This window comes from Orcinus orca, chromosome 9 (assembly GCF_937001465.1).
Source record: "Orcinus orca chromosome 9, mOrcOrc1.1, whole genome shotgun sequence".
NCBI classification, from domain to species: Eukaryota; Metazoa; Chordata; class Mammalia; order Artiodactyla; family Delphinidae; genus Orcinus; species Orcinus orca.
This window is the reverse complement of record NC_064567.1, coordinates 54,027,884-54,046,703: the sequence shown is the minus strand read 5'-3', so window position 1 is coordinate 54,046,703 and position 18,820 is coordinate 54,027,884. Positions and strand designations below refer to the sequence as shown.

The 18,820-nt window shown below is 38.5% G+C and overlaps 2 protein-coding genes across 3 annotated transcripts in view; both read right to left on the bottom strand.

Annotated features, from left to right (window-relative positions):
• CDK14 (cyclin dependent kinase 14) overlaps positions 1 to 10,262 on the bottom strand; it is a 711,364-nt gene extending 701,102 nt beyond the window's left edge. For both annotated transcript variants that reach the window (XM_049714769.1, XM_049714770.1), the window contains exon 1: positions 10,174 to 10,262. The gene's annotated coding sequence lies outside the window, so the exon portion shown is untranslated. The remainder of the gene's footprint in view (positions 1 to 10,173) is intronic.
• CLDN12 (claudin 12) lies at positions 1,415 to 11,995 on the bottom strand. The gene is made up of 3 exons (XM_004265621.3): positions 11,942 to 11,995; positions 10,174 to 10,260; positions 1,415 to 4,711 (listed from the first exon to the last, which is right to left on the bottom strand). The coding sequence occupies exon 3, from the start codon at positions 4,676 to 4,678 to the stop codon at positions 3,944 to 3,946; it is 735 nt and encodes a 244-aa protein (XP_004265669.1). The 5' UTR covers positions 4,679 to 4,711; positions 10,174 to 10,260; positions 11,942 to 11,995; the 3' UTR covers positions 1,415 to 3,943.
• Between the last annotated feature and the right edge of the window lie 6,825 nt (positions 11,996 to 18,820).

Here is an 18,820-nt window from a genome sequence, read left to right as displayed (position 1 = left end):
AGGTGTGAGATCAGGAGAGGTAGAGAAGGAGGCAAAAAGTAAAAGTGGAACTGACAAACTGCACATTTCCTCAAGATTAGTCTCAAACTATGTACTTTTAATGGAAACACCACAAAAGCAATGATCTGACCTTCTTGTTGCATCATATTAGAAGATGCATGGTGTTGGTTTGTTGTACTGGTGATAAATTTAATCACTTGGTTAAGGCTGCATCTGCCAAGTTTATCCACTAATAAAGTTACTACTTTTCCCTCCAAAATTAGTAATTTGTGGAGCAGTATTTTGAGACAACGTAAATATCCTCTTTCTCATCAAACTTTCATCAACTAGTTTCAATTCTATTGATGTTTTCCCAACTCCATCTATTTTTCCATATTTATTATTTGGTATTTTACTGTAAGAAACAACTTTTCTTTCTTCCCATTTGTATCAGTAGGGATGCATGGATTTTTGCTTTATTCAATGGATTATAACCCATTACTATTATTTATTTTGATGCTCAGATTGTCCCAGATTTGGCCAGTGGGAACCTCTTTAAGCCGGCTTCTGTGCAATTGGGTAAATCCCCATCATTCTTTGACCATTTTCTTTATGGAAGACGCTGGGCTAATCTTGTACTTTCCCTACCCCAGGAGTAGAATCAGTCCTTTCTCCAAGGAGCTCTGTGTAGGGCGTATTTTTAAAACACTGGTCTTGGATAGTGGTTGCAAGGCATCTGTATTTCTCACTTCTGGTTGGTAAATCAGTCTCTTGTGAATTTGGTTAGCATGAAGAGTTTCTCTAGCATTTCAGCCACCCTCAGTGAGACTGTGCAACCAAGGGGCAGACTCCGGACTGTGGTACGTTAGTATAATCAGCTATGGGGATGGCCAGCTTCAAGCAGCTTTGGATTTCCAGTGCAACGTACGGCTCTGGCATCTAATGTCCCACCAGAGAGCCTTGGGTTCAGTGAGGAGTGCTTGTGAATGCTCTCACCAGGAGGCAGAAAACTAAGAGCTCATTCCAGGCTCCAGAAATTCTGAGGTGACTTACCTGTTAGGACTGCTTTTCCTGTTAACCTCAGGTTCTGAAGAATAAGGAAAGATCTGCCACTTAACCATCTGAGAAATCCCAATCTCCAAGATCACAGATCGCTGAAACACTCCATTGATGAGGCAAGTCTGGCACATTTGACTTTATTTGGTGTTTTTTTTGTGGAATGTTGAAATAGTCCAGTAAACTCCTAAGACCACTCTTAGAAATGAAGGGTCCTGATGCTCCTGAGATAATAATGCCAAGTTTTCCAATTCTGTTCCAATTGCTATTCTACAGGGCTGTAAGTGGTGCTGTCTTTTTCAATTTGCACGTATTTGAGAAACATTTCTCGAAATATTTCAACTTAAAGCACTGACGAAATGAGGATAGAAACAGAAACTTGTAAAAATACATCTTTTAATAAACATCAAGTACAGTGCAGTTTTATCGAGGTTTTACATTGCAGTTTACAGCAAACATATTATCTATTATAGTGTATATTTATTTACAAGTAAAGTAAGCTCAGGGTTTTGTTTTCTCCCATGGTTGGATAAACCAGATCTGGTGGATCATACTACATTTAAGGTTTTCCAAACTTCTGTAAAAGGCCTTTAACATTAAGAGACTTGTAACAACAAAAAAAGATATCCCGCATCACAATGACAGACTGATGAATGCTCAAAAGTTATTAAAAAGAATGATAAATACTTGATTTCCTTTGATGGCTTTGAAGAATAGCTCCTGATAGCAAATCTGAAATATTAACGACAATAAGGGAAACAACTGTTTCTTTTGCCAAGTGAATCTATAATAAATACTAATTAGAGGCTACAGATTATGAAAAGAATCCGAAAGATTCTTACAGGAAAAGTTTAACATTTTATATACATGATCCCATGGACTAAAAACTGTCTAGAATATTAATGGCTGAGTCTGCTTTTAACATCGTTTATACAAAGAATGGTGGAACTCTTGACACTTTTGGACAACTTCAGTGAGAGAGGGGACAGAAATTAATTAGCAAAGGGGGAAATTAATATTAATCTCAAAATTCTACCTGCCGCTGTCTTGGAATGATCAAGACTCAGCTATATCTGAGAAGAATTAAAAGAACTGAAGGAAATCAGAAGCTATAGCTAAGAAAACCATAGTTTTGCGTGCTTTCAACTGATGGCATTTAAAAATTATACAACTGTATTTACTTGCTATATACATAAACTAGTGTTTGTAATTAGAAACAAAAGTACCATTTACATCCACAGAAGTACCAGAAGCATACTCAGATTTGCAAAAGAGGCACAATAATCTGTTAGCCATGCAACTAGCTGTCTGTGAATTTTGTAATGGGTAATAGAACAAAATCCCCATGAACACAGCACTAATGTGTAGCAAATTACATCAAATAAACAGCTCAAATTCGTAAGGGTAAACACCCAATATCCCTGAATTTCTAAGCATTCATCTCGGCGTTAACATGGTTTCCTCTAAATGTTACCCCATTAGAAGAGAGATTTTAAATATTCCTCCCTCTTTAATACATCGTCATACTTTCAGAGGTGAAAAGGGAACAATTTAATCTTTACCACTTTTGCCCATCCATTCTTATGAATCTGATATCATGTTATTACAGTGTCTAGGCTAATGTAGGTGCTCTAAAGGATCTAACAAACTGAATTTCTGGGTTCTAAATATTGCTGGTATTGTACAATAAGCCTGTCTGCCAGAAAGCCATGTCTCTGGGTGAAATATATTCCTAGATCAATGATTGAGAAGTGAAGACCAGCTGTCACTGAAGTCAGACTGTTCCCTAATTGTCAGATAACAGTTTGATCTTCTCTATTAAATTAAAATTTCTTAGTAGATGGGACCAGATCTCATTCTTTGCATGTATCCTCTATAGCACCTAGTAAAGTGTTGGGCAAAGATATATCCGCAAGGAAATAATCAGTGATGGGGGCAGGAACTGAATCAAGGGTGAATGCAGTCATGGTGAAGTCATGCCTCACTTCACCCATCACCCAAAAGGCAGTCACCAGAATGAATCTCTGATGTTGTCACTGAAGAACAGATGCTTGTCCCCTACCACTGTCTAAAGGAGAACTAACCATTCGGGCCTCTTTATTTCTTTCTCTTAGTCACTAAGAGATTATACGTGGGCATGAGTACCACTTGGTGGATGATATCTGGGGAAAAGTTTTTCTGCCTCAGAGGAAGCACCAATCCATCGCATGGCACACTTTAATAATACAACTTATAGAACTATTAACTTTTAAAATTATGTTAAATGTTATCCATACTAATAGATATTTTAAATGTTAGGTTTATTCTCTCTGACATCACTTAAAATACATTTTATTTTTAAACACAGGCATGAGGTAGAAGATAAGAACTCACAAAAGAAAGTCATCTTCAAAATACCGAACTCTATTCAATACATTTTGCCCCGAGAAAGAAGTAAGAAAAGTTACAGCCTAAGCTGGTAGACTGGCTACTGTTAAAGTATTACCCTTACCTGAAAAAAAATTTTTATTTCGAAATTGCCCTTTTTTCCCAATTTAAGGTATTATAGCAAAAGGACAAAACACATTCTGAAATACTCATAAGGATCGCTTATAAGAGCTTCTCTTAGCAATCATTTTTTACTATGTTGCTCTAAATCACCTCAATTGAGACACAGGCCCTTTCCACCGAAATAACTGATCAGATATCAACCTGGAGGTTAAAAATCCTTCTAGCATAAGAAGATAAAAGGAATGATTCACATTTAAATATTGTACTTTTCATAAAAACTAGCAGCACTTCATCCTACTAAGACATACTAATTTGGCTTCACTGACTGTGATCAAAGGAAAATGTATATAGGTCCAAAATAGCTCCTTGCACAAGGGAAATGTGAGGCTACAAGTTTTCTTTAGCAACTATTTCCCCACTAGGTGCTGTGTGAAACTACCGGAATGTCGATTTCTATGGCAGAGAGGCGGGAGCGTGCTGAATAGGGCTGTGAATATGTATGCATACTGGGAGGATGGGAGTACAGCGGTTGCCAGAAAGGAGAAGGCAAAGATTTGCATGCACAGTACCAAATAAACAGTAGAAGGGAAGTCGTAAACAAGCCCCCAGCACTAGCAATAGTGACATACACTGCATAGTCAAACATAAAGACTGGCTCGAACTTCCTGTTCAGATGGATGTTATAAAAGATGACCCAGATGGATGGGGAGAGGCTCACAGTCCCCGCCAGGAAAAACAGCAGCCCGGCCACCAGATGGCAGCCGGCACTATTGACCAGACACTTGGCCAGTTTGATGTTGGGCACCGAGGACCTGAAGGCGGTGTTACACATTCCAATCAGGCAGAGCAGCAGGGCCCCCATTGCAATCAGGATGCTGAGGGGCAGGGCAAACTGGAGGACCCGCAGGTCCAGCTGGTCAACTGATGAGTACCAAGTAGTGTCGTACATCAGGCAGTCATTGCCCCCGTCGTACCGGGCACACTTCACCCACAGGCCTGTGTAAACAGTCAGGTTCTTCTCATTTCTGTTGAACGTGATCAGTCGTAATTTTCTCCAGTTGGGAAGCAGAGTCCCCGCAAAGAGGCCTGCTACCGAGGCGATTCCACACAGGAAGGAGAGGACCGTGGCTGCATGGACATCCCGACAGCCCATGGCAGGCAGGCTTGTGCAGTGCTGCCAGTCAGACTAGGGGGTGACACACAAGAGGACAAATCATGAGGGGACAATAGGAGAGCATGGTGCTGACTGGAAACACAACCAATGACATCAATGCAAACAGGGAAATTCTGTCCCTTGTCTCCCCTCCATGTACAATATGAATGTATATAAGCACACATGCATGTGACCTCAGAGCACAGCTGCACACACACACGATCGCTTACTACTGCCTGGGTCATATAGCAACTAAAGTCTTCACACATGAGCATTTTTCTACACAGTGAATCAGAGGAACAACCAAAAGAATTTCAGATTCTCTTAACGTCGCATCAGGAATTCTCTCAGTTGTCCAAAATCACTCATTCGACAACCACGTATCAAGCACTTTGATGTGTCAGACACTCAAATATATAGGGTCAAAGCACTCATCAACCGTCAACTACAAACAACACAAATTCGGCTTCAAATGCTCACGCAAATGTAAAATGAGACCAGCATAAAAGACAAAGGATAGGGAAAGAAGCACTACAGGGCAGCAGAGTGGTTGAGGGCAGACTCTGAGCCAGACTGCTTGGGTTCCAATCCACAATTACTCACTTACTAGCCAAGTGACCAAAGTCACCTTGGGTCAACAACAATACTTCTGTATGCCTCATTTTCCTCATCTGTAAAATGGGAAAAGTAACTGTGCCTACCTCACAGGGTTTTTCTAAGTATTCAATGAGTTAATATAATGTCAAATGCTTAAAGTTACATCTGGCGCCTTATAAGTGTGATGCAAGCGTTAACTACTTCTTAGCACTCAGTGATCAGCTCAGTGCCTGGCATCCTGGAGCAGTTCAAAGAACATCTGTTGAATAAACGTTAAATTTAAAAAAAGCAAACATCTCATTCCTATATACCAGGCATACCAGAAAATCACAAAACATAAATAGACTCCTCTCCAATGAGTTACTCAAATGAAAAAGAGAGAACAAAGGTCCCTGAAATTATTCTACTCATCTACTTCCTGACTGGTCCAAGATGATGGGCATGAATTTCAGGTTATTAAGCTATTGGTTATTGGTTATTATACTAATATACTATGATTGGTTAGTCTACTATTACTGCTCATATAAAATGAACACAGAGATTTCTGAAGTAATGACAACCTATCTCTATTAATGCTATTATAAGGAAAAAGAAAAAAAGTAGCCAGGCCTTTCATCTCAAATTAAAAGGCTGTGTTCTTTTTCTGTATATGACAAGTTATAAAAACCAGTATATTATTCAGCTTTATTTATTCAAGAGTTTGAAACTCACTCTCCAAACACCACTCAAATGTATTTTCTCTGCCTTCCATCATGCCTCCTATGAGACAACAGAACAGACTATTTTAATTTACTATATATTTAATGCAATCACATGAACTAGGAATAATTTTACTAGCAGAAAACATACACGTATGTGTACATACCTATACACACACACATATATATAAGTGTACAATATAAAAATCAGAGTTTAAGCACAAGTGACCATTTTTTAAAGTCCTCAAGTTAAGCATAACTAGTTCTAAGTTTCTCTGTTCTTAGTTTACTACTTGTTTATCATGTTGTCTTCTGTCAATATCACCAAAAGTAGTAATTGTTTAAGAAAATGTTATGGATGAAAATACTTCAAACAGAGGAATTATGGTCCTAATTTATTTTTTTCCTGCAAATTTTAAATGCTTAATTTTAGCAACCAACCGACCACCTTAGTCCAACAATGGAAACTCTGGTGCAAGTTTGAGGATGTTTACCCTGGAAAATGCTACTACTGTTGTCAGTCTCTAGAATCCAGCTTCCTGTTGGCTTCTGCTCATTTGCCTGCCCCCCCAGTATACTGTAAGTAACCTGCACAGTGCCTGGCACAAGAGTCATTTTAGGAATATGTGAATAAATAAATACTGGGCCCCGACCCAAGGCCACAGCAACTCACAAAGGTAGGCTATTAATGACGTAGAACTGGACAAGGAAGTAGCCATTACTAAGCAATCATTCATTCAACAGGTATTTACTATCTAGCACATGCAAAACACTGTTAGGCCCTAGAGGGACACTGAGGCCATTAAGATCTGGACCTTGCCCCAGTGTGTTAACAGTCAGACTAAGGGAAAAAATATGCTGTTTTATAAGAACTCAAAATGCTGATAATGAAAGAGATGTCTGATTATTACATATCAAGTGATTATTGTTAGGTATTAAGCAAAGTGACCCAATAAGATACCTGTTCATAAAAATGTATCATTCAGTGTTAGAGAAAAACTGAGCAATGAAAGAGAATGAAGATTTAATCAATGTTGTGAAGACGTAAGGAAAAAGGTTCCCCCAGTTTCTTTCAAAGCTTCAGAACTCCTTCACATAACCCATACAAAGTCCTAACCCAATCACAACTCCTTCCTGCTTTCAGAGGTAGGGGACAAATACTTGGAGTATCAATGTAATTGAGATTTCTTCAATCAAGCTGCCCTGTACCCCTAATTCCTACAACGCAAATGAAATGAGAAACAAGATCAGTATGAATGACTTTGTTACTGATAAATAATTTCTGTAGTTCTTAGCCTACAGACTATCAAATGACACTAATAAACAGAGGTGGGTCAATAGTCAATATCTATTTCAGTATCAAGTATGTTCAAGTTTATCCTGCATCAAATCAATACAAGTGTTATATCAGTCCCCTGAACTTGTGTCTGCTGAAGTATTCTTAGCTCAGATCCCAGAGACTAACGAACAGTCCTATTTTATTTTTTTATTTTTTTTTTTTTTGCGGTACGCGGGCCTCTCACTCTTGTGGCCTCTCCCGTTACGGAGCACAGGCTCCAGACGCGCAGGCTCAGCGGCCACAGCTCACGGGCCTAGCCGCTCCATGGCACGTGGGATCTTCCCAGACCGGGGCACAAACCCGTGTCCCCTGCATCAACAGGCGGACTCTCAACCACTGTGCCACCAGGGAAGCCCAACAGTCCAGCAAGTATTCCATGGCATTTCTCAGAAGGGAAATACTATTAACCTCTATTTAACTAAATTTCAGTCTCAGTGCTGGAATTAATGTCCTTGCTCTTTGTAACTTTCTTTGGCTGCTGTACTTTTTATACCCTGCTCTTAACTCCACATATGTATGATTTGATGGTAAGTAGCATATCTCACTGGAGGGATGAAGTAACAATTTTATAGGGATAGTTGGGAAAAGGAGTATGTTTAGTGATTTAAAACTGAAAGATAATGCTGACTCTTAGAGCTATACCAATTAATTTCGAATCTGGTATAATTTTTTCAAATGCAAATCTGATCATTTCACTACATTTCTTACCATTCAATAGCTTCCTATTGAAGAGCTTCCTCAGAATAAAGTTTTAAATCTTTCCCATAGTTTCCAAAGTTTTAAATCCCACCATTTGGTTCCTGCCAGATTCTCAATCTCCTTATTGTGTCATTCTCCCACCTTACATATTACAGTCTATGCAGCCATACTGCTTTTCCTTTAACTTCTCAAATTTTGTTTTTCAATTTGGCTAAGGGCTTTTTCTCATGCTGTTTTTCCTCCTAGAACTTTCTTAATCCCATCCTATTCTTTGCTTAGCTAACTCGTACTCATCTTTCTGGTTTCCAGGGAGTCTGACCCTAAACCTCCTCTCTCTTCCCGCACCCTTCACCTTCCGCCTGCCCCTAGTTACACCTTCGTACTTTTTCTTTGGTAGCAGTGATTATACTTATATTCCCTGTTCAGTGTTTATCTTCCTCACCAGACTGTAAATTTCAGGACAGAGAGCCTTCTGTTTTTTTCACTGTGTCCAACACTGGCACATAGAAGGCACTCAATTATTTGTTGAATGAATGAACAAACAAACAAATGGAAGGTCCATGTGAGTATGGTCAGGACACAGAAAGTTAAAAATTTGCTCTAGGATCAGTTCCACTCATTTCATTCATTCATACTCTGTGTGTTGAAGCCTTCAAACTGCTTCTAGAATGTGCCCCTGCTCTCCATTCTTTATTGGCCAAAGCCTCTCATTTTTAAAAATAAAGTTCATTTTCTTCCCCCAGAAACTTCCCAAGAAAGATGAGGCCATTCCCAGGTATTTATATACAGTCTATGCTTGTAGAAACACATATCTAAGTTTGGCAACACTGGTTAACTTCCACAGTGGTTAGAGATTCGATCAATTATGGCTCTGTTGATTCTCATGTTTTCAACTTAACAGGTATGTTACATACGGGATTCGCCCCTTGCCACTAAGACTGGTTCATATATCAAATTAATGTTTGCTTATCAAAGTTAAACAATTTATTATATTTTTATTTCCTCTTTAAAATATTTCTCCCAATGAGGAAAAAAACATCTTTTTGCCATATGAAGACCCCTTATTAGCGACTGCAGCAAATGTGCAAGGCTAAGAACACAGTTTAACAATCTGAGGAGCACCCATGAACACTAGCTGGCTGACAGTCTTGAGCTGGGTTGTACATACAGATGTGTCAGCTTGCTGTTTCCATCTGGGAGGCAGCTTGGTATTGTAACCCAGGCAACCCCAAGACTCGTATGCCAGTCATAAACTACTATTTGCAAACTGGGAAAGTCACCTATGTCCTCTGCATCTTAAATTTCTCAAATGTCCCTCAAGGTAGCTGTGAGATCATAAATAGTAAAGCCCTTTGTAAAGCAGAATAGGGTCAGGAATTAAGTCTGTAATGATTATTGGTAGGTTTATCTGAGAGCATTCTCTTTGAGAGTAGTTACTGACCAAATCAGACAAGAACTCTGTTCAAAACACCCACTTCACATTTGTCATCTAACCGTTCCACAATGACTTGCAGAGAAGTAGACAGATAAATTTTTGTACACAATTAAAGGTTATCAAAGATATTTCAAATAAAAATATTTTCAAAAGAATATCTTTCCTGTGGTTTGGAATAGAGTTCAAAGAAGTTTGGAGCAGGAATAGTGGCTAAGAGCTTAAAGAATTACCAGATCCACTATTATTATTATTATTTTTTTTGGTACGTGGGCCTCTCACTGTTGTGGCCTCTCCCGTTCTGGAGCACAGGCTCCGAACGCGCAGGCTCAGCGGCCATGGCTCACGGGCCCAGCTGCTCTGCGGCATGTGGGATCTTCCCGGACCGGGGCATGAACCCGTGTCCCCTGCATCGGCAGGCGGACTCTCAACCACTGCGCCACCAGGGAAGCCCCAGATCCATTACTGTATTGTTTCAGGAACAATTCTAAGGAATAGCTACGTAAGAATACATCTGTGATAGCAGCTACATTAATCCTTGGTAGTAACACTAGCAGTCCCTTCTACCGTAATTCTACCGTAATTTGGGTTTTCTTAGAAACTGTAGATCATCAACATAGCACTTGCAATGGAGGTCTGTCCTATAACTTTATTTTGTTAAACAAGAGAAAAAAGTGTCATCTGATATATGGTAGCAAAAGGAAGAGATATAATCGAGGAATGTACTTACTCTTTGAGGTACTTGATAGTTCTAAAACTTTAATCAACTTAGAAGAAATATATGCACATCTGAACACACAGCACAGATGATCTGGACCTAAAGAAATAGGGAAAGTACTTCAGATTAAAATGGTACTAGTTTAAAAACTCAATTTGAATTCACAGAGCATTAGGAGAAATAATTAGCAATCATCTGAAATCAATGAAATCTTAAACCAAAAAAGGTGGTTAATGAGTTAAAAAAAAGGCAGTTTATTCTTAAATTCACACAATATCTATATGTGAGATACAGAAGAAAAAATTAACCCTCATTTTGTGATTCGAGAAGATAGGAAAAATAAGGATAAAAGTCACTTTACTATCCTGGAAATAGATGATCAATATTTAATGAATTTTTTAGATCCTTTCATGACTATAGTGAAAGAATGGAGGGCCAATGAAACACTGTGTGATTAGTTGTCTTGGCATAAAAGACATTCATGATTTTTTTTTTTTTTTTTTTGCAGTACGTGGGCGTCTCACTGTTGTGGCCTCTCCCGTTGAGGAGCACAGGCTCCGGAGGCACAGGCTCAGCGGCCATGGCTTACGGGCCCAGCTGCTCCGCGGCATGTGGGATCTTCCCAGACCGGGGCACGAACTCGTGTCCCCTGCATCGGCAGGCAGACTCTCAACCACTGCGCCACCAGGGAAGCCCCCATGATGTTTAATACCTTTAAAAAGGATACTGACAACAAAACTAGTCCAAGCTGATTCGCACTGTGCCTACTAAGATTTGCATCTAGAATGTTTGAGTTTATAGCTCCACCAATAGCTCAACCCGCCATTTAAACGTTTCCATATATCTTTCTTAAGCATCAACAACTTCATCTTCAAATACTATTTACCTCAAATAGGAGGATGAGAAGGAAAACTTGTAAACACCTGAAAACTTCCTGGGTTAAGGCTGTATCAGTAGCCCTACTATGCTCATTAAGTAGAATGATGTTCCCAACAGTCTGCACAGAAGTGATTTCAATCAGGGGTTTTTTTTGCTTTTGTTTTTGTTCTTCTCTTTTCCAGATGTATGTCTGGGTTGGTTTCAAGCACAACTGCTCAATCCAAAGTTAAGTGAAATCATTTTTACAATAGAAAACACACAACAGGATCTCTGAGCAATCATTTTTAAGTGGGGTCACCAAGTCTGGCTTTCTAATGTCATGACTAGCCTCTTGCAAAGCCTGTAACACAGAACTTGGGCTTCAGAGGAAAGCAAATCAAGCTTCCAGAGAAGCCTCCCCTCCCCCACACCCTCCTCTCACTCCCTTTGAGCTGTGTCCTCAGGAGCACCAGAGCGAGCAGAAAAAAAGAGAGAGGGGAAAAAAAAGAGCTTTCCAGGTTAGAACCAATGGAAAGAGACCGCAACAGTGACCATGAACGCTCTCAGAAAAACCCATCTCTGCAACACTGAGTGGGTTGAACAGTGAACAGGTCATCATTACACAACCAGCATGAGCTGCTGATTCAAAAATAGCAACCTGCAGCTCCACACCGCACACCCGGCCAGGCAAGCCCCAAGCCCCTGGCTGCCCCGACCAGACACCTAGACATTTGCATACTCCTGGGTCCAAAATAATTTTTTAGAGCTCTACCAAATACCTCCTCACTCAGTGTTCACGTCCGCAAATGTGGTCAGCATTTTTCAAGGCTAAATGACTCCCGTCGTTTAAGCAACCTTACACAAAATCCTCAGCTACTTATGCGAAAGACCCAGAAATTGGAACATTCTTGACCAGACCTACCTGTTTCTCACATCCAGAGCATTTTACTCGCCCACACTGAGGAAGCTCTTAGAGCGTCTACCTCTCCGCGTCCCAGGAAGTGCGTTCCCAGTGAGCAACACCGGAGGCTTCTGGGACTCGTAGTCAGGTTCCGTAAACCAGCATGTCCTGGATGACTGGGAGACTACAATTCCCAAAATCCACTGGGCCGGCAGTCCCAGGCAATATCCTGGGACCACCTCCCGCCCTCTGCTCCGCTTCCCACCTCCACCATTCCTCTAGCACCTTCAGTTCCGTCCAGATTTGTGTTACAGGTCTAAAAAACAGTTAAAGGAAACAAAACTAAAAATAGTTTTGAGTTGGGTCCCCAAGTAAATATTTCCCACTAAATGATTTACCACTTTCAGTGGGAAAGGGGGAGGGAGGGTCAGAGTGTTTTTTTTTTTTATATCATTTTTTTTTCCACCTGCTGTTTCTCAAGTAACTTTAATTCAAAACAATCAATATGCCATTGAGGCATATTTGGAGGTGGCCTTGCCCTGGGCAGATGCTGAAGTGTCATGATCACACATACACATAAATGGAGATAAAGTAAATGTGGTAAATGTGATAATCGTTAAATCTAGACAGAGTAAGTATACGGGTGTTCATTGTACTATTCAAATTCTCTGTACCTTTGAACATTTTCAAAATAAAAAGTTTGAGAGAAAGCATTATAGTTTTAAATGAAAGTAAAGTAAAGGATGGCATCCATCCCTATCCCACTCTGCCGCTGTATGACCTTGGGCAAGTTAAATAACCTCTTTGTAGCTCAGGATCTCATCTGTAATAATAATGTATTTATATCAGAAACTATGGTGAGGATTAAATGAGTTACTATACATAGACAGCATATGTATCTAACACACAATAAGGACTTTACATATTTGCTATTTCCATTTGACATTTTTGTGTTGCTCTAGTAACGGGACTATGTGTTAGTAATGAAAAAGGCTACTATCTCTGCACTGCTACCACTTTCTCATCTTCCATACTGCTTCAGAGGATGTAAGGTGATTTAAGGCCAGAAGCAATCCGATCCCAAAGCCAGACCTACAGATGTAACAATGAGAAAGAGGGACAGCATTGGGTGGTAAAAGGATCTCTGGGTACAAAAAGGCTCTGGGCTCCAGGCCAGCTCTGGCAATAGCAGATGGATGATGACGATATGACACAGGATTCTTTGCTCTGAACTTCAGTTCTCTAATCTATAAAACTGAATTGAATCAAATAACTGTGTACAAAATCATTTTATAATTTATTTCCCAGTCATTGATTGTTAGCAGACTTTAGCTGAGATGTATATGTAGTTGATAATATGTTTTTTTAAAGCTATAAAAGGAAGGGAAGACAACCCTATTTTTAGACTTATTGATCAAGTTCAGGTCTATGTTTAGCCTGCCTTTGGTATGGAAAAGATGAAGTGAAATACTTACATGCCCTAGTGGGACTAGAATGTTGGAATATCATTCTCAGAAGTACTTTAGGTAAGACTTTGAGCAATTAACAATCCTAGCTTCCAAGTTCACTGCAATATACCGTTCATCTCCAAAATTCTACGAAGATTCTCATTTATTCTATTAGTTTCCTATTGCTGCTTCAACAAATTACCACAAACTCAGTGGCTTATAAAACACCACAAATTTATTATCTTACAGTTCTGGAGGTCAGAAATCTGACAGGGTCTCCCTGGGCTAGAATCAAGGTATCAGCTGTGTTTTTTTCTGGAAGCAAGAGTGTGTTTTTTTCTGGAAGCTCCAGGGAAATCTCCTTTTCCTTCTACTTCTCCAGTTCCTGAGGACACCTTCATTCCTTAGCTTGTGGCCCCCTTCCATCTTCAAACCCAGCAATACTGGTTGAGTCTTTCAACATCTAAATCATTTCACCCTACATTCTTCTGCCTCCCTCTTGTAGCTTTTAAGAACCCTTGTGATTAAAATTGACCCATCTGGACTACCCAGGATAATTTTTTCTATTTTATGGTCATCTGACTTGCAACCTTAATTCTGTAACAGAGCATTTTCAGATTCCAGAGAGGAGAAGGAGGACATCTTTAGGGGACTATTATTCTGCCTCCTACAGTCACTAATAACTCTTTCTGCTTGAATTCAAAGGCTTCTTTTTGGTCCTAATTCTCTTCCACCGGCTTCAGGTCCACATTACACAATTCAGACCACCTTTTTTCCCTAAACTTTTCTTCCTTGGATATGGAAACATCAAAATTTCTACCTTTCTTCTAGTTTATCTGATTAATTCACTGTCCACCAGCTGCTTTCACTTCTTCACATAAAGATATTTTAACAGTTTCCTTACATATATTATCAATTAAAAAAATAATAGATAACACTGAATATATACCAAGCACTTTTTCATTTAATTACCATAACTTCATATTAATGACAAAGAAACTGAGATGCAGAAAGGTTAAATAATTTGCCCAAAGTCAAGAAGTGGTTAAGTGGTAGATCTTCCTAAAAGATGGCTGTCACTATTCAGAATTCTCCAGACTCAGGACAGTTTCCTATTTTTGGATTTCTGCCTCTAAGATCTTACTTAAATCTAACTGCTCATTGAAGCTATTCCTGAACTTGAAATGACCTCATACTATCCTCTTTGCTCACTCAAATCCTACCTACCTCCCCGCTGCTCTGAATATTTTTATCTTCACTAAACTACATAGTAAACTACACAGTTCAACCTCAAACTGTAAATTAACTTGCACACACTGTTCCTTTTCCATGTTAGTCATATCTCACCATAGTATTTCTCCAACTCCATGACTGAAATTCAGCAAACTTAGGTTAATGAAAAAACCCATAAACTTGTTTTTAGACGAGACTGTCAAATAAAAGTAATAGATAACATTATAACTGGGAAGTTGGCAAGTATAGTTGGGAAGTAAATTTATACTATTAGTTGGGAAGTGTAGAAAGAAAAGAAGGGAAGCATTGTGGGTTGAATATGTCCCTCAAAAATTCATCTACTGAGGTCTTAACTCCCTCAGCATACATCAGGATATAACGTTATTTGGAGATAGGGTCTTTACAGAGGTAATCAAGTTAAAAAGAGGTCCTTAGTATTAGCCTTAATCCAATATGACTGGTTTCCTTAGGAAGAGGGGAAATCTGAAGACAACCTCACACACAGAATGCCATGCAAAGATGAAGGCAGAAATTGGGGTGATGCTTCTATAGGCCAAGGAATGCCAAAGATTGCCAGCTAACCACTACATGCTAGGTGAATGGCATGGAAGATTCTCTTTCCACAGCTCTCTGAAGGAATTAACCCTGTTGGCACCTTTATCTCCAACTTCCAGCTTCTAGAACTGGAAGAGACAGAAGATTTCTGCTGTTTAAGTCCTCAGTTTGTGGTACTTTGTTATGGCAGCCTTAGCAAGCTAATACAGGACATAAGGGAAGAAGGTTCTGGATAAATCAAGCAGTGAGATGTCACTTTAAAAACTGTTAGGCGAGCGAGCAAGGGCACCTGTTTCTTGTTTTCGGTTCCTCGTGCTGCAGCACACAGAATGAGCTCCCCCTTGCTTGAAAAAAAAACTGTTAGGAATGTGTCGTCTACTATAACATAGCTAGGACGACAGCACTTGTTCCTGATCTTTAATAAAGTTACTAGTGAAGAGGGGAGGGAGCCGGAAGGGGATGGGACTGTACAACAGAATTGGCTTAAAGTACAATAACTGAAGGCTTTTTCCTGGAATCACTTGCAGGTGTTTTAAATCTTTTGTCTTTTAACATGCCTATTACCCCTCCTCCCACCACCACTATTATTTGTATGGATTTTTTTTTAACATCTTTATTGGAGTATAATTGCTTTACAATGGTGTGTTAGTTTCTGCTTTATGGGAAGCCCATATACCCCATTTTTAAAGAGAAACCTGTATGTTAAACATTTGATGAACGTGTTACAAATTTGGGATTATGACATTAATGGTTCTTTTGTGAGTTTTCTGGTTCATATTTTTATAGGAAAGGCCATGTGTGCTCAGTATTGTTCTTACTATTTCTCTTGACCCTGGGAGTAGTACCAGTTCACAGAAAGATTTGTTTTTGAAGCTGAGGCTCAATTATTATGCAGTACTCTTATTTCCCTCCATTAGGATTTGGTTGACCAGGGGCTTTTATTTACTCTATCATTTAATCATGCTTCAAATCCATCCAAAGCCATAAGCTTTTACTCAATGTCTGCTCTTGATTTAAGATATTTTCAATCTCCCTCAATTTGTAGCACACCATAAACAAATAAAACTGAAGGTATGTTTTAGCTTTATAATCATATCCTTTTTCTTAATATAAGAATATTACACCATGGCCTTTCTAAAGCCTTTTATATAGAAATAATACCAATAACAATGTTTGACAACAAATCAGAAAATGAAGGCACTGGTCAGAAGATACTGACAATTTCAGAAAAATATATTGAAATATGTGCCATGAACAAAGGAAGCTCTTGTCCTTTGCTTTCAACTTTCAATGCACTCAGAGTTTACAAAATAAATAGGAAAAAACTGCCTTGCTATATTTGCTCCAGAATTAGTTGTAATATAAATTGCATATCCTGTTCTTCAAATTCCAAGTATTTCAAAGGAAAGGACATGATTCAGATAACACCTATGCTTCACATAGCTTGGTATCTGGGTACCCCAAAAGATTTCATTTCTATTATGAACACATTAATAATATACACAATGGAGATTACTTCCTTTGAAGTCTTCCAAATACCCAACAACTATTAATTAAGCAACTGTCTTACAATGAGAAACAGAAAAAAATTTTTTTAAATTAGGACACCCTAAAATTAGTGGTTATAGTCAGAAAAGGTAGTTGAAATTGCCGCTGGCTTCTCATCCAACTGAGGCAATGAGCCCATCTTTTACGCCTAAGTTATCCACAAGGAAATACTCCAACTTTCCAACATACATACTTTTCTTTCTCCTTTTCTCATTTCTATTACCTATTTGATTTTGCTTTTCCTTCAGCTGGCTTGTGACACTCAAGCTAAAAAGCTAAAAAGAGTCCTCTGATACTTTCCCTGTACTTGCTACCTCCGATCACAAAACAGGAAATAAATAGAACGCTTCCCTGAAATATCTCTTTGAGAAAAAAAATAGATATTTTTCATTATTAAACTCTGCAGTAAAGATTGTAGCATGTTGTCTGCCAATATTTATCAACTATGTTTACCTCTTAATTCCCAAGGTATATAAACTTTTGTAAGGCAAATACTTTTTTGTAATTATAAAATATTTTAGATCACAAAAAGGTTAAAAAAAAAACCCAAAACACTCACGTACCTACCATCCAACTTAACAATTTGGACTTCAAAAAAAAGTTGCCATATTTTTGAAATTGTCTTTTGTATAAAGTTTACCAATTTATATTATTCCTCGTTTTCATTTTGTTTTTTAAGCTATAACTTGTAAGTATACTTCTATGCTGTTGCTTTGAAACTTTTTTTTTTTTTTTTTTTTGGCGGTACGCGGGCCCGTCACTGTTGTGGCCTCTCCCGTTGCGGAGCACAGGCTCCGGACGCGCAGGCTCAGTGGCCATGGCTCACGGGCCCAGCCGCTCCACAGCATGTGGGATCTTCCCGGACCAGGGCACGAACCCGTGTCCTCTGCATAGGCAGGCGGACTCTCAACCACTGCGCCACCAGGGAAACCCTGAAACATTATTTTTAATGTACCTTAATGGTATTACAAATTTCTTGATGGAACTTAACTTTGTTAACTGAATATTTTATCTGAACTTTGCAAAAACCCTGTGAAACTACTTGGAAAATACTCCACATCTTTCTGTACTTTTAGCAAGAAAAACAAATCTGTAGCTTTCATTAACTTTCTCTGACCTCTATCCTCACAAAGCAAATGAACACTGAGCTAAAAGAAAACATAACTTTACAGGAAAACTAACTGGATAAATCCTGAAATAAAATACCCTTGACCTAATTTTACCCATTATGAAAGCAGATTTTCCCCCTTGATTATATAATACATGTTTACCACTTAAAAGAAAACATTTATTTTACAAAAAGGTCATTTCGCTATGATAAATAATATGGATATATATTACAAAAAGAACAATAGGTTTCTGAAATTTTTTTTTCATAGGTGAAATCTTCAGAGCACAGATCCAACCTCACAGTTGGATACTTGACAGTGTCTGGTAGCATAAATTTGTAATTTATGATGGTAAATGACTCTGAAATAGCAAGCTCTGCAAGAATGACTGGGACTTGGTAAAAATTTGTTAAACACAGTGTATTGATACCCTGGCCATTCAGTACTATAACAATTAAGGATACAATTAAGGATTCAGTACTACAACAATACTTTTTAACAAAAAAGTATTAAGGACAAAATAAATGGCAGTTAAAATATTTATTTCAAAATAAATCTTTAAGTGTTTAAAATTTATTTTTTATAAAATAAAAAAGGAATTCGGATTTTCTTCTTTCATTTAGAATAAAAATCAACTATCAGAAAAAGGTACATAGAGTACACTTTTGGTAAGAAGAAAATACAAATAATGGAACATTTTAGTGAGTTACATAAAATGTTTCAGTTAGTTGTGGAGTAGTAACCTGGGCAATACAGACACAACAAATAAGCTACAATTCCTCTTAGTCCTCAACACACATCTACTATCCTTTGCCACAGCAAAAAATAAGATTATGGTGTCAGAACTTCAGAAATTCACCTGATCAAACTGTCATCACACTGCTACTTGTTCATACTTAGGAAATAATAGAAGTGAAAAAGAGAAAAATGACACTCAAGTTATAAATGTAAAACATACCCAATATGAAACATGGTCACTATGATCAGTAAAGATGTTCAAATTCCAA

Excerpts from the sequence above, each read along its gene's own strand:
- CLDN12 (XM_004265621.3), bottom strand. The coding sequence starts at position 4,678 with ATGGGCTGTCGGGATGTCCATGCAGCCACGGTCCTCTCCTTCCTGTGT.